This window comes from Podarcis liolepis (assembly GCF_965112155.1).
Source record: "Podarcis liolepis genome assembly, chromosome: 10".
In the NCBI taxonomy this organism is placed as follows: Eukaryota; Metazoa; Chordata; class Lepidosauria; order Squamata; family Lacertidae; genus Podarcis; species Podarcis liolepis.
Window position 1 is genome coordinate 22,701,004 of NC_139562.1, and position 12,288 is coordinate 22,713,291.

Below are 12,288 nucleotides of genomic sequence, written 5' to 3' on the forward strand. Positions count from 1 at the left end.
CTCCCTTGCTCCCTGAAAACCTGTTCTCAAGGTTTAGAAGACCTTTCATATCAGAACAGGATATTGGGCAGAGGGCTGCAGTAGATGGATAGGTGACAGTTGTGTATCCCAACCTGAGTGTGTAGTGGCAGGGAGAGGTAATCTGAGTTCCTCTAAAGAGGATGGCCATCATCTTTGGTGATTTAGCTGTACAGCTGAGGGCAGATGGGAGTTGGAGTGTAACAACATCTGCAGGGCACTAAGGCTTAACCACCATTGAATGCAACCCATAATGCAAAACAGCAGCAACAACAATTTTATTATTTATACTCTGCCCATCTGGCTGGGTTTCCCCAGCCACTCTTGGTGGCGTACAGAATATATAATGCATTTAATGAAATAGTTGCTACAGGATGTGGCAGTGGTCACTAGCTTTAGATGGCTTTAAAGGGGATTCGATAATTTCAGCCATGATGTCCATATGGAATCTGCAGTAGATGGACCTTGGTCAATCCAACAGGATTCATCATATATCAGGGCATTCATTGTTAGAGCCCTTCAATCCATCAAAATGTTTTCAGTGATTTTAAGCACTCCTTTCTTTCCACAGGAAAACAAGACACGTGAATATATTGCTTTTCATGGGTTATTCAACAAAGCCGCAGTTGGCTATAGTTACGCAGTGGTGTGAAGGCTCCAGTCTTTACCACCATCTACACATCATTGAGACCAAATTTGAGATGATCAAGCTGATAGATATTGCACGGCAGACAGCACAAGGAATGGAGTAAGTATAGTACTATATACTCAATAGGAGAGAGGGAGGGAAAAGAGAGTTCTCCACACACTAAGCTTTGTCGGTGCATGTGGCAGGGATAGACAGCCTGTGGCCCTCCAGATGTTGTTGGACTACAGCTCCCATCAGCCTCAGCCAGAATGGCCAGTGGTCAGTGATGATGGGAGTTGTAACTATCAGCATCTGGAGAGTTGCAGGTTCCTCATCCCTAACACATGAGGTTAATATGGCAGCGTCATAGAATCAGTGGGGAGGTATTCTCGTAAATTCCTCCAGATACTTTGTCTGGTGCCAGATACTTTGTCTGGTTTAAAGATTTTCATCATTTTTACTTTTTACTGAAGACAGATAGAATAAAATCTCTTACATTTTTCCTCCAGCTAACATTAGAGCATGATGTTTTACAAGGGCTGACACCAAGCCATCCGGTGTCTTGTCATAAAACACCGTAACAGCTGTAAAGACCAATCAGTAGCTGTATTTGGGTGACTATCACAGGAGAGAAGCTCTTACCAAGACATTTTAAATATAACTGTATTTGTTCTTAATGTATGGTGCTAAGGGAGTTTATACCCAAAGCACTGCTTTTCCGCGAGGGGGGGAAAATGAATAGGTCTTGTCAAAGAGAAAAAACATAAATGAGGGTAAACTCCCCCCAAAATTTTTTGAATTGGTTGAAAACTTTGGCTTAATAGATACCTGGAGGTGGAAACACCCAATTACAAAACAGTTCACCTTTTTCTCGGAACCTCACCAAAGCTCGAGTCGGATAGACTATGTTTGGGTCTCTAAAGAACTGGTTTCCAGAGTAAATAAAATTGAGATCACTCCACGAACTCTATAGGACCACAATTCGATTTATCTGGAACTAAAAGGTAGAGAACAATCCTCATTTAGATGGAGGATGAATGACACTTTATTTGAGAACCCAAAAATAGTAGCGAAAGCGAAAGAGACAATTAAGGATTATTTTGAATGGAATTTACATAAAGAAACCAGTCTGGACACTGTATGGGACGCGAGTAAGGCTGTCATGAGAGGCTTCCTAATCCAGCAAAATAGCCATAAAAAGAAAGAAAGAGAAAGAAAAGAAGAAGAAATTCTGGATCAACTCATGGAGAATGAGAAAAAATTGATAATAAAACCTAAAGATGAACAAATTAAACAGACTATCAAAATGCTACAAACTCAGTATTCCATGTTGGTGAATCAAGAAGTGGAATGGAAAGTACAGTGGTACCTCGCAAGACGAATGCCTCGCAAGACGAAAAACGCGCAAGACGAAAGAGTTTTCCGTTTTTTGAGTCGTTCCACAAGACGAATTTCCCTATGGGCTTGCTTCGCAAGACGAAACGTCTTGCGAGTTCTTGCAAGTTTGTTTCCTTTTTCTAAGCCGCTAAGCCGTTAATAGCCGCTAAGCCGTTAATAGCCGTGCTTCGCAAGACGAAAAAAATGCAAGATGAAGAGACTCGCGGAACGGATTAATTTCGTCTTGCGAGGCACCACTGTATAGAAAGTAAGTCTAAACTACTTTCAAAAATGTATAATCTCCTATTAGAATGGAATACAAAAGACGAACTTATAAAAGAGGCTATGATAAAATGGGCTATTGATCTAGGACACAACATAGACTATGATGTATGGGCCAAACTCTGGAATGAGAGTATAAAATTCACCGCTTGTTCTGCCTTAAAAGAGAATGTTATGAAGATGGTCTATCGTTGGTATCGTACTTCCACCAAATTGGCAAAAATGTACAGAACTAGTAGCAAAACTTGCTGGAAATGCAATGAAAAGGATGGCGACTTCTTTCATATGTGGTGGTCATGTAATAAATTAAAAGAGTTCTGGGAATCGATTTATAACGAGTTAAAAAAGATGTTTAAGTATAACTTTCCCAAAAAGCTGGAAGAATTCTTGCTAGGTTTGGTGGGAGAAGATATTAAGAAGACTGATCAAAGATTATATTTGTACGCAACAACAGCAGCTAGAGTTCTGATAGCTTAAAAGTGGAAGCAACAGGAGATGCCGACACAATAGGAGAATGGCAGATAAAGCTGGTTGAATACGCTGAGATGGCTAAATTGACACACAGAATTCGCAATCAGGAGGAGACAAAGTACCAAAAAGAATGGTGTAAATTTTTGATCTATATAAGTGAGAACTGTACAAATTTGAAAACATTGGCAGGATTGAAGTAAATCTTATGTCATGTTGTAATATCTAATCAAAGAAACTGTGAACTATAGAATAGAATAGGAAAACTGATGGAAGGGAAGGACAGAAATCAACAGCTCTACGGAGCATAAAGTAGAATATATGTAATAAGATTTGATGTTTTACTGGTGTTGGTGGGTGTTGGTGGGTGATCTTAAATCTCAATAAAAATTATTTATAAAAAAAAAGAATGGAAGCTCACATTTTTTTCTAGTGCTGCTTCCTGGCATATCTGCATAGAAACAAGTAACTGAGCTGCATTTCCTTCAGGCTTCCTCCAGCATGCATATGGCCTGCTGTGGTATGCCCTCTTCCCCAAGTCAAGCCTTGCTGCAGATTGGCATTCATGTAATACCAGCATGTTTTAACAGTCTTCCCAGTAACAGGAACAATGAGTGTGTGATTTGTGTTGCTCTACAGTGTTCTGATATAAAGGAGAATGATTTCTCATCTTCCCTTTTCTCCTAAAACATTTCAAGTGGGTGTGAAGAAATTGGCAGCAGTGTCTCATGATACTAGAGGGGTGGAATATGATGGAACCATAAATGTCACTTAGGCTAATAAATATGAAGCTGCCTTATAGCTGATATGTTCCGGCTGCCCAATCCTAAGCTTGTCTACTTGGTTTGAATTGCATTGATTTCCAGGCAACTTACTGCCAAGTAATTTGTTTTTGTATTTTTACCTGCTTTTCAGCCAGGATTGACACCCAAAAACAGGTTGCACTGAAAACCCACTATTAAAATGAAATTTACAATATATTAGATAGTAACCTTGGCAAAGCAATTTTTTGAACAAATTGTGGGGTACTCCCTAATAAGCAAAGGATTTTAGGTCTGCTGAAAACAGATCATTATTATTATCATGCAAAAATGACAAATATTTAGTTGGGGGGGACGCAAGGGATGGGGCCACGGACCCTCTGGGTGCGTTCCGTGGACCCCCAGCAGTCCCCAAACCCCTGATTGGCAACCAGTGTATTAGAGAGATTAGGAGATATTTGGGCCCTGGCAAAGTCTAAGCTCCAGGCTGTTCCTCCCAAAGGGGAGTGGGCAGAAAGAGCTGCAGATTTGTGCATGGTGTGTAGGTTTGCAATTCATTTGTCTTAAAAAGCATGGGCGTTGCAGGTGCTGATAGGTGCAAGCTCACATAGCAAGCTGACTCCTTGAAGGAAGAATGGCAGACAGATGCAGTAAATAAACAAATGGCTTAGACACTATACAACTTAGAGACTACCTTTTGCCATATGTTTGTGTCATCTTTGAGATCATTCAGCTTCACGCAGGCTCTTGTTAAGCAGAAATATATAGTCAACTTTCTATCTAATATTTTCTTGCTTTCCAGTTACTTGCATGCCAAGTCAATCATCCACAGAGACCTCAAGAGTAATAGTATCCTTTTTCTAAGAGACCTGACCCTTATTGTTCTTCCTCCCCTTCCCACATCCCTAAAGTGAGTATCTGTTCTAAAAACATGAGAGAAAAAAGCGTGGTTAGGTGAGATCAGCTGATGATCTGTGGGCAAGGTAGTTGTCCCACTCAAGGCTTTTTGAAGGGTTTATGCCTAACTAGCGGCAGTGGAGCCAGAAGTGAGGGTGTACATCCTAATTCGTATCTTACTGAAAATGTGAAGTGTGAATAAATCCGTATCTGCATTCTGATTCATATTTTAGTTTATCCTTGTAATTACTAGTCCAGCAGGCAATATGCACATCGTTCTCCTTTGCTAAATCAGAGTGATTTGTTCTTTGTTGCATGATGACATCAAGCCAAAAACAAATCAAGTCTTGATTGAAGAAGCATCATTCACACAAGTGATGTAGTTTATTATGTGACACCATGGAAGCACTGTGCTGGCTTCCTCTCAAACCAACATTTGACATGCCGGAAACTCCCACTAGCCTTATCAGATTTTGAAGACCCCATACAGTCAACCCAGTTATAGAGACTCTTCCTTAGTTTGCTTATTGTTCTTACTATTAGATAATAGGAGCACTGTTCAAATTTCAGCTTAGACTCTATAGGTAGCAACTAGATAATAATGCAGGCTTATGATCTGGGCTTTTGTAGTAGTTGAATGGGCACAATATGTACTCTGATGGGAAATTAGGATTGCCTCTTTCCCTCCTTTTTTTCTTTACATCCTCTGTTCAGATATATTTCTTCATGAAGACCTCACAGTAAAAATAGGTGACTTTGGTCTAGCAACAGTGAAATCACGATGGAGCGGGTCCCATCAGTTTGAACAGTTGTCTGGATCTATTCTATGGATGGTAAATAAAGGGGGTATTCTCTGAACTATTTTTTGATCCACCCGATAGTTGACACCATCTCCTGTGTAGATGTGTATTCATTGTGCCTCTAAGATAGGGATAGCAGCCTTTATAAGGCACCGTAATAGAGGACTGCACGCCACTGCACATGGAACCTTCTGCTTTTTGTATGGTGTTGCAAGGGAGCTGTCCTTTCTCCTCTTTCTGGAGGTGAAATCCCAATGCACAGGTCCCTTTCTGTACTTTATCCAGTAGGAGGCTCTTATTTTGCAGTCAACTCTGTGTTCATACAAAATGTTAGCCCGGTAGATTTCCCTGTTATAATCACTGAAAAGTGATAATAACTCTCCTTAAAGCAGTTTATTACCTGCATACCTGGGGAAATGATGGATTAATTTGTATTAATGAGCGCCAAATGAGTAGGCTAAATATGTGGCTATTATAGACATCTTACATCCATTAAAGGCTTTTATGTCTCCCTTTCAAGAAATGGAGTCTCCGGGGTTGGTGACGTAAGACATAAGAAAATAGCTTTTCAATGCAACAGAATAAAGCAGTTTTCTTCTCTTCTACATCACAGGCTCCAGAGGTAATTAGGATGCAAGATAAAAACCCATATAGCTTTCAGTCAGATGTGTATGCATTTGGGATTGTTCTTTATGAGCTGATGACTGGGCAGTTACCATATTCTAACATCAACAACAGGGACCAGGTAAGGCATTCGTGGCTTTGGGGAAGCTTGGATTTTGTTGGTGCTTTCACATTCTCATCACTTGTCATTGTCTGAAATAATTAATGAGTGGTTTAAATTTGTAAAATGGTCTTTGGCATAAGTGCCTTTTTTCCTGCTTCAAGTAGACCCTAATTTTAAAAGGTCATATATCAGGAAGTAGAAAAATGCAGGAAGTGTTAAGGACATAGACTTGTGGTGTCTTCCCCTAGGCCCTCACTTAAGAGCCAGTGTTTTGCATTTGATAGTATTGGGCTTGGACCAGAGAGACATGGGCCATGTCACCCTGGACAAGTCATGCTTTGTCAGCCTAGCCAACCTCCCAGGTTTTGGGGGATACAATGGGATCACACCCACCCACCCATGTACATTGACCTGAATTCCTCAGAGATAAGGTGGGAGATGACTGCAAGAAAAAATAAACTTTGGCATCAGGTAAAATGAGTGAAGTGCTCTAGTAAGAAACCCAGAGGATGAAATGCCAAGTTCCTAATTTGATTTTCTTTGATCCATACCACATCCTTGAGTACTTCAATATTTGGGATATTTTTGCCCTTTTTGATGAGATCTGGTTCTGCACAATTGTGTATCACTTTACACTGAACAACTGGCAAGTGAGCAACGTTATGGTCAAGATTCAAAGAATAACACAAATAATTTAGGGCTGAGGGTCTTTGGGCTTGGGTATTTTTTCCCCAACTAACAACCTCCATGGTTTTTGAAACTGAGAGGGCTTTCAGACTCAGCTTGTGTTGTGGCACCTAGTCTTCTCTTTAAGTAAGATTAAGAAATCCCACTGGGTGTGCTCAACCACATGGACATACCTAAAGTAGATCTTTGGATCCTGGCTATCCCTGCAGAACAGGGTGACTGGCTATTTCTTGAGTTTTGACAATATCCAGTGGGCTGGCAGACAGCTTGCACAGAACGAATATTAAAATTGAGTTGCACTATCTTAGATATTTAGTGACAAGTCTCGTACTTAACCCTCCCTTTACCTGAAAGGGGGCAGGACATAGGTCAATTTAGTGCCTACCTTTGGGTTGTCTAGCAGGCAGCATAATTTATTCAATACTGATGCCACATTGCAGATATGTGTGTATATCTGAGTGTATGTATTCATATTAATTCATTCCAATCAGAATATAACTGGGTACCAAGCTACCATTGATGAGTATGTTGCACACCTTATTGTGAAATTACTGTCACCCTCCAGTGTGAAAAGAATTTTAAATTTGGGTTTAGAAAACCTTTGAAATATAGTATGGACTGAAAGATCACAAGTTCTGTGCAAGCCTGGAGTTCAGGGTTATTATTATTATTATTATTATTATTTTACATTCACACTTCCCCCTTGCCCAGTTTAATGTAGAAAGTAGATGTTTGCTGGAACCTTCTCATTCCCACTCTTCTTTTCCTCCCTGCAAACAAAGATCATTTTTATGGTGGGGCGAGGATACCTCTCTCCAGATCTCAGCAAAGTGCGAAGTAACTGTCCCAAAGCAATGAAGAGGCTAATGGCAGAATGCTTGAAAAAGAAAAGGGATGAACGACCCCTCTTCCCACAGGTACGAAATATTCCTAATATTTGACTACATTCAAATTGGACTACACTCACATTGCCTTGCTAGGGTCAGCAAGCACCAGCTGAAAAGACTATGCCAAAATGACCTCCCCAGTGCAATTCACGGCATCCAAGGGCACAAGGCCAATTCTTAGGCTTTGGGGGGGTGGAGGATGAAATTGTTTGGGTAGTTTCATGGCCCAGGATGGGATGCTTCCTGTGGCTACAGTGCTGCTGCTTTTCTCTTCTCACTGTAAAAAAAGAAGAGCTGGCTGTTCTAACAGAAGCCTTATGTATTTAAAATATATATTCCTCACTCTGGGACCAGCTTTCACATCAGTAAAGACAGCAAAGCCCCTGCCCTTGGGCTTACAAGGCACAACACAAAAGGAAAAAAGGGATGGGAAGGAAAGATGAAAACAAGCAAACTTAGTGTTACAAGTAGCTATAATAACCAGCTGCATGGAAGTAGGTTGTTCGCCATTCAAAGACAGGCCTTGGCAGGGCCCTGAGGCCTGGTGACCTCGCCTTCCCAGAAGTGTCTGCAATGTGGCCAGAAGTTGTTGACCTCACAGTGTGAGGCCTTATAGGCATAACTGGAGTCTGCTGGCTTCTTGTCATTCCTTCTGCAGCAGTTATGGGTCCCAGTACCAAAAACCCCATAGCAGACGATCCTGTCGTTTTTCCTCACAGGGTAATTGCTTCCAAACATTCTTAGGGGTGATAGTGGAAGGAGGCCTTCTTCTCTGGTCACCCCATCTCTGTCCTGAACAGCTTGGAAGATGTTAGCAGTGCAATGGCGCTGGGTGATGCTAAGGTTGCAAGCATCGTTCAGGATCATTGTTCAGGGAAGTGAAGTGGCAGCCGAAGCAGAGAGCTCCGGCTGCCAAAATAAATGGAAAACCCACTGCTGCAGCAAGTGGCATGTTTTCCTGCTGCAAAAAGTAATTTTTAAAAGCCAGCACTACATTGCTTTATTAAAGGTCCTTCTTCATCCACCCTCAAATCGTTCTCAGCCCTCACCGTGGTAGCTTTACCTTTGCAATAAAATGGGGAGGAGAAAATTCATATTTCATTTAGACTGGCTCTAAGGGAGTCTAAGAAATGAGTTTCTTATCAGAAATGCATCTTCTTTTAGAGCAGAAAATGAATGGCTTGCCCTTTGGCATGTACCTGCCTTGGGAATCGCATAATGGTAATAATAGCCTGCTCTGCATGTGGAATAATAGAATTGTTGCTAGAGACGCACTGGTTTCTGCCTCTCTTTGTCTATGTGACTGTCTCCATGGAAGTATTAGCACCATGGGTCTTTTAAACATAGTCTGTGAAATAGCTGCAAGTTCCGTTTTCCTGCTGCAAAACACTTCACCATCACCGCCTTTGTTGGTTTTGATTTTTCATTCCACAGGGCAGCTTCAGATGATTTTATCAATACACAACAACAGTTAGGGGATGTCCCTATTGTGCATATCATCAATACTGAATGATGCCCAACTCTTTCCAGTGACAAGAAATCAGTAGAGCTTCAGCATAAAGGCCCACTGGGTCCGTTTAGTCCAGCAGTTAGCTAGGCTGAGAGTCTAAAGCCCCTTTTCAATCTGGGATTCGCTGTTAAGCCTAATCTGCATTGTGGGACCAACTTCTACCTTTTTTAGCCTATGGTGGCTGCACTTCTTTCCCCCCTCTCCTCTCCCCAATCCCTTTCCAAAGGAAAACAAAACGGTGGGGCTAATGGTGTTACTGGTACAACTCGCATGAAATCTAGACATGAGTCAGGTGGATCACAACCTGCTGGCCAAAGACTAGTAAACAGGGAGATTGTACAATCCCAATAGAGAGCACGGCCCATCTCCCATGCTGTCAACCTTTCTGAGAAGATTGGACAGAGGCTGGTACAAAACATGATGAGCAATTGCAGCATCAATGCTCTTAAGAATTTACTCCAGCACCATCATTTCAGTGCTTAAATGGCAGTGTTCCTGTTTTGCTTTCTAGTAGTGCTTAAAGCAGCAAGACATTTCTAAAGCCTTTAATTCCAGCATTGCCTCTTAAACAGAGAGTGCCAAATCAAGCAGCTGCACTGCCATCATTGTAGGAGGGTCATCTTTAAGTCCTGAAGGGCAGTTTCTCTCTCTTACTAGGTTTCTCAGTGAACATTGCATAGGTAGGTAGGTAGGAAGCAATCTCTACTAAGTCAGACCATTGTTTCATCTAACCCAATATCGCCAACCCTGGCAGCAGCTCTCGGTGGTTCCAGACAGAATTCTTTTTCAGCCCCACCTGGAGACACAAGGGATGGAACCTGCATGCAAAACAGGCGTTCTACTACACAGCAACAGCCCTTCTCGGAATTGACAGAATTATAATTCGTTGAGAATTAATTTGTTCCAGTTTGGAACTGCTCTGTTGTCTTCGCTCCGCAACACCCACTCTCTTTTCTCTCTTTGTTTTCAGATCCTCGCCTCTATTGAGCTCCTGGCCCGGTCGTTGCCAAAAATTCACCGCAGTGCATCTGAGCCCTCCTTGAACCGAGCTGGTTTCCAGACAGAGGATTTTAGTCTGTATGCTTGCGCTTCTCCAAAAACACCCATCCAGGCAGGGGGATACGGTGGGTTTTCTGTAATCTGAAAAGCTGAAAGCATGTGCCTGTGTGTTTAGTGTGCCCCCCCCCCGCCTCCCTTCATGTGTGCATATGTTTCACATTCCAATGAGCTGGTTCGCTTTGTTTTTGGGGAAGGTGTATTGACTGAAAAAGAAACTCACCTTTTAAACTCAGTCTTGTATATATTCCCAGCATGGCATCTGTTGCTGGCGATGGATGGCCTGGCAATTGCCAACCATGAAAAGCTGCTCAGTAGAAAAGGGAAAAGGTCGTTGAAAGTAGCTAGCACTCTCTCTCTCTCTCTCTCTCTCTCACACACACACACACACACACACACACAAATGCATCTCCATTGATGTTTGGATTGTAGGTCAAATTTCCTTCTCTTCTTTTGCCATCTCTGCTGCACAGGTAGCTGGTAGAGTTTTATTTTTGTGTTTTAAGCTGCCTGTTTTGTCCCTTCAGTCAGTGTCATGTGGTAGCAATCATGTTAGCGTCTCAAGTCGGCAGCATTGCTGACAGTGGGCAAAAATAAGACAAGATGAACTTGGATTTAAAAGGCCAGCTGCAACCACCCTCGTTTCAGTGAGCAAAGGTGACCAGAACATAAAAGACTTAGGCAGGGAGTGGCTTTTTTCTGAACTTCCTGCTCTGAAAATTGTTGCTTACTTGGAATTGGAAGTCTCTTTGTGTTTTTGTTTCATTTTATTATTGGGCTTGTTTGTTTTTGTCCTTTCTTACTGCCTGTGTTCTGCCACTGCTCTTGCTTAACACCCCTTTTCGGCTGTTTAAAATCATTGCTGGACCCATGCCTTTGCGCCGGTCTGCTTCAGGCATGTTAATAAGCATTGCTCGACTTTTAACAGGTTAGAAGGGACATTTTTTAAAAAGTGAATATTGCTTTTTGTCTGTGTGGCCATGCTTGAAAGCAGTGATGCTCATAATAGGAGGAAATGGCCTTGTAAAAGCAAGAGTAGTAAACTTTAAAAGTTGTTTAAAGGTGGGGAAAGAAAATTTCGCCACCAGCTCTCTTACAAAGTCAATGGCTTGCTGCTAATTCTCAGCTTTATATGAGTTGATATTTCTACTCAGTTCTCCTTTATGTGGAGAAAACGTTTTATGCTTGTGTATAGAATTTGTCTGATTAGATCTCCAGTAAGGTAATGTGGATGCCAACCTAGCAGTTCGAAAGCATGTCAAAGTGCATTTACCTTCCGGCGGGAAGGTAAATGGCGTTTCCTTGCGCTGCTCTGATTCGCCAGAAGCAGCTTAGTCATGCTGGCCACATGACCCGGAAGCTGTACGCTGGCTCCCTCGGCCAATAAAGAGATGAGCGCCGCAACCCCAGAGTCGTCCGCAACTGGACCTAACGGTCAGGGGTCCCTTTACCTTTACCTAAGGTAATGTGGAAGTCAAGGACCCTGAAGTCAATGACTTTTTACATTCCCAACCTTCCTTTTTTCCACATTGGGAGTATCTACCTTGAGCAGGTAAACGTGCTCTTCATTGCTTCGTGCTACATTCACCTCTGGTGACAAGTATTTAAATAATAACCTTCATCCATATCTATGTGTCAAGCTTTTTTGTCTAGGTGACAATGATATTGCTTGCTTTGTTATTCCTGATCAATTGTAAACTGCTCAGCATGGTTAGTGTCTCAGACAAGCTGTGGGCGATTAGAAGTTTTCAGGAGTGTTCTTGCCATTCTTTGTTGTCAGATATATGGAAGTAGGGAAATTCCCCTGCAAGCTAGTACGCAGCTGATTGAGTTGAATGGTCGCCATTTAAATTTCCTGAAATGCCCTTAGGTAGCAGAAGTGCGGGTGCTGCTGCCTCAGCACTATGAGTGCCCATGGCTTATCTGAATCGACTTGCAGTGTCCAGTGTGAACTGATGAAGCCAAGGCTTGTGCCTGCTAGTCCGTCATCAGTCACACGCCTGCACAACGTGAAGGCGACAGCTTGCCTATCTCCTCCTTGTGACTTTTTCTGGTTTGTGGGTATCAGGCGTCCCTTGCCCTTGATCATTGCCCAGCAGTGGCTGCCTTTATACCTCCAGCAAGCTGCCTTGTGAGCAGTTTCAGGTTTTGCATCCAGGACAGGGCAGAAAGTTTTGATGGGCACCTTAC

The 12,288-nt window shown here is 42.3% G+C and overlaps 1 protein-coding gene across 3 annotated transcripts in view; it reads left to right on the plus strand.

Annotated features, from left to right (window-relative positions):
• Positions 1 to 12,288, plus strand: part of BRAF (B-Raf proto-oncogene, serine/threonine kinase) — a 57,459-nt gene that overhangs the window by 38,774 nt on the left and 6,397 nt on the right. For all 3 annotated transcript variants that reach the window (XM_083461975.1, XM_083461976.1, XM_083461977.1), the window contains 6 exons: positions 590 to 766; positions 4,337 to 4,383; positions 5,146 to 5,264; positions 5,845 to 5,976; positions 7,428 to 7,562; positions 10,013 to 10,166. In XM_083461975.1, coding sequence (XP_083318101.1) covers positions 590 to 766; positions 4,337 to 4,383; positions 5,146 to 5,264; positions 5,845 to 5,976; positions 7,428 to 7,562; positions 10,013 to 10,166 — 764 coding nt within the window. The remainder of the gene's footprint in view (positions 1 to 589; positions 767 to 4,336; positions 4,384 to 5,145; positions 5,265 to 5,844; positions 5,977 to 7,427; positions 7,563 to 10,012; positions 10,167 to 12,288) is intronic.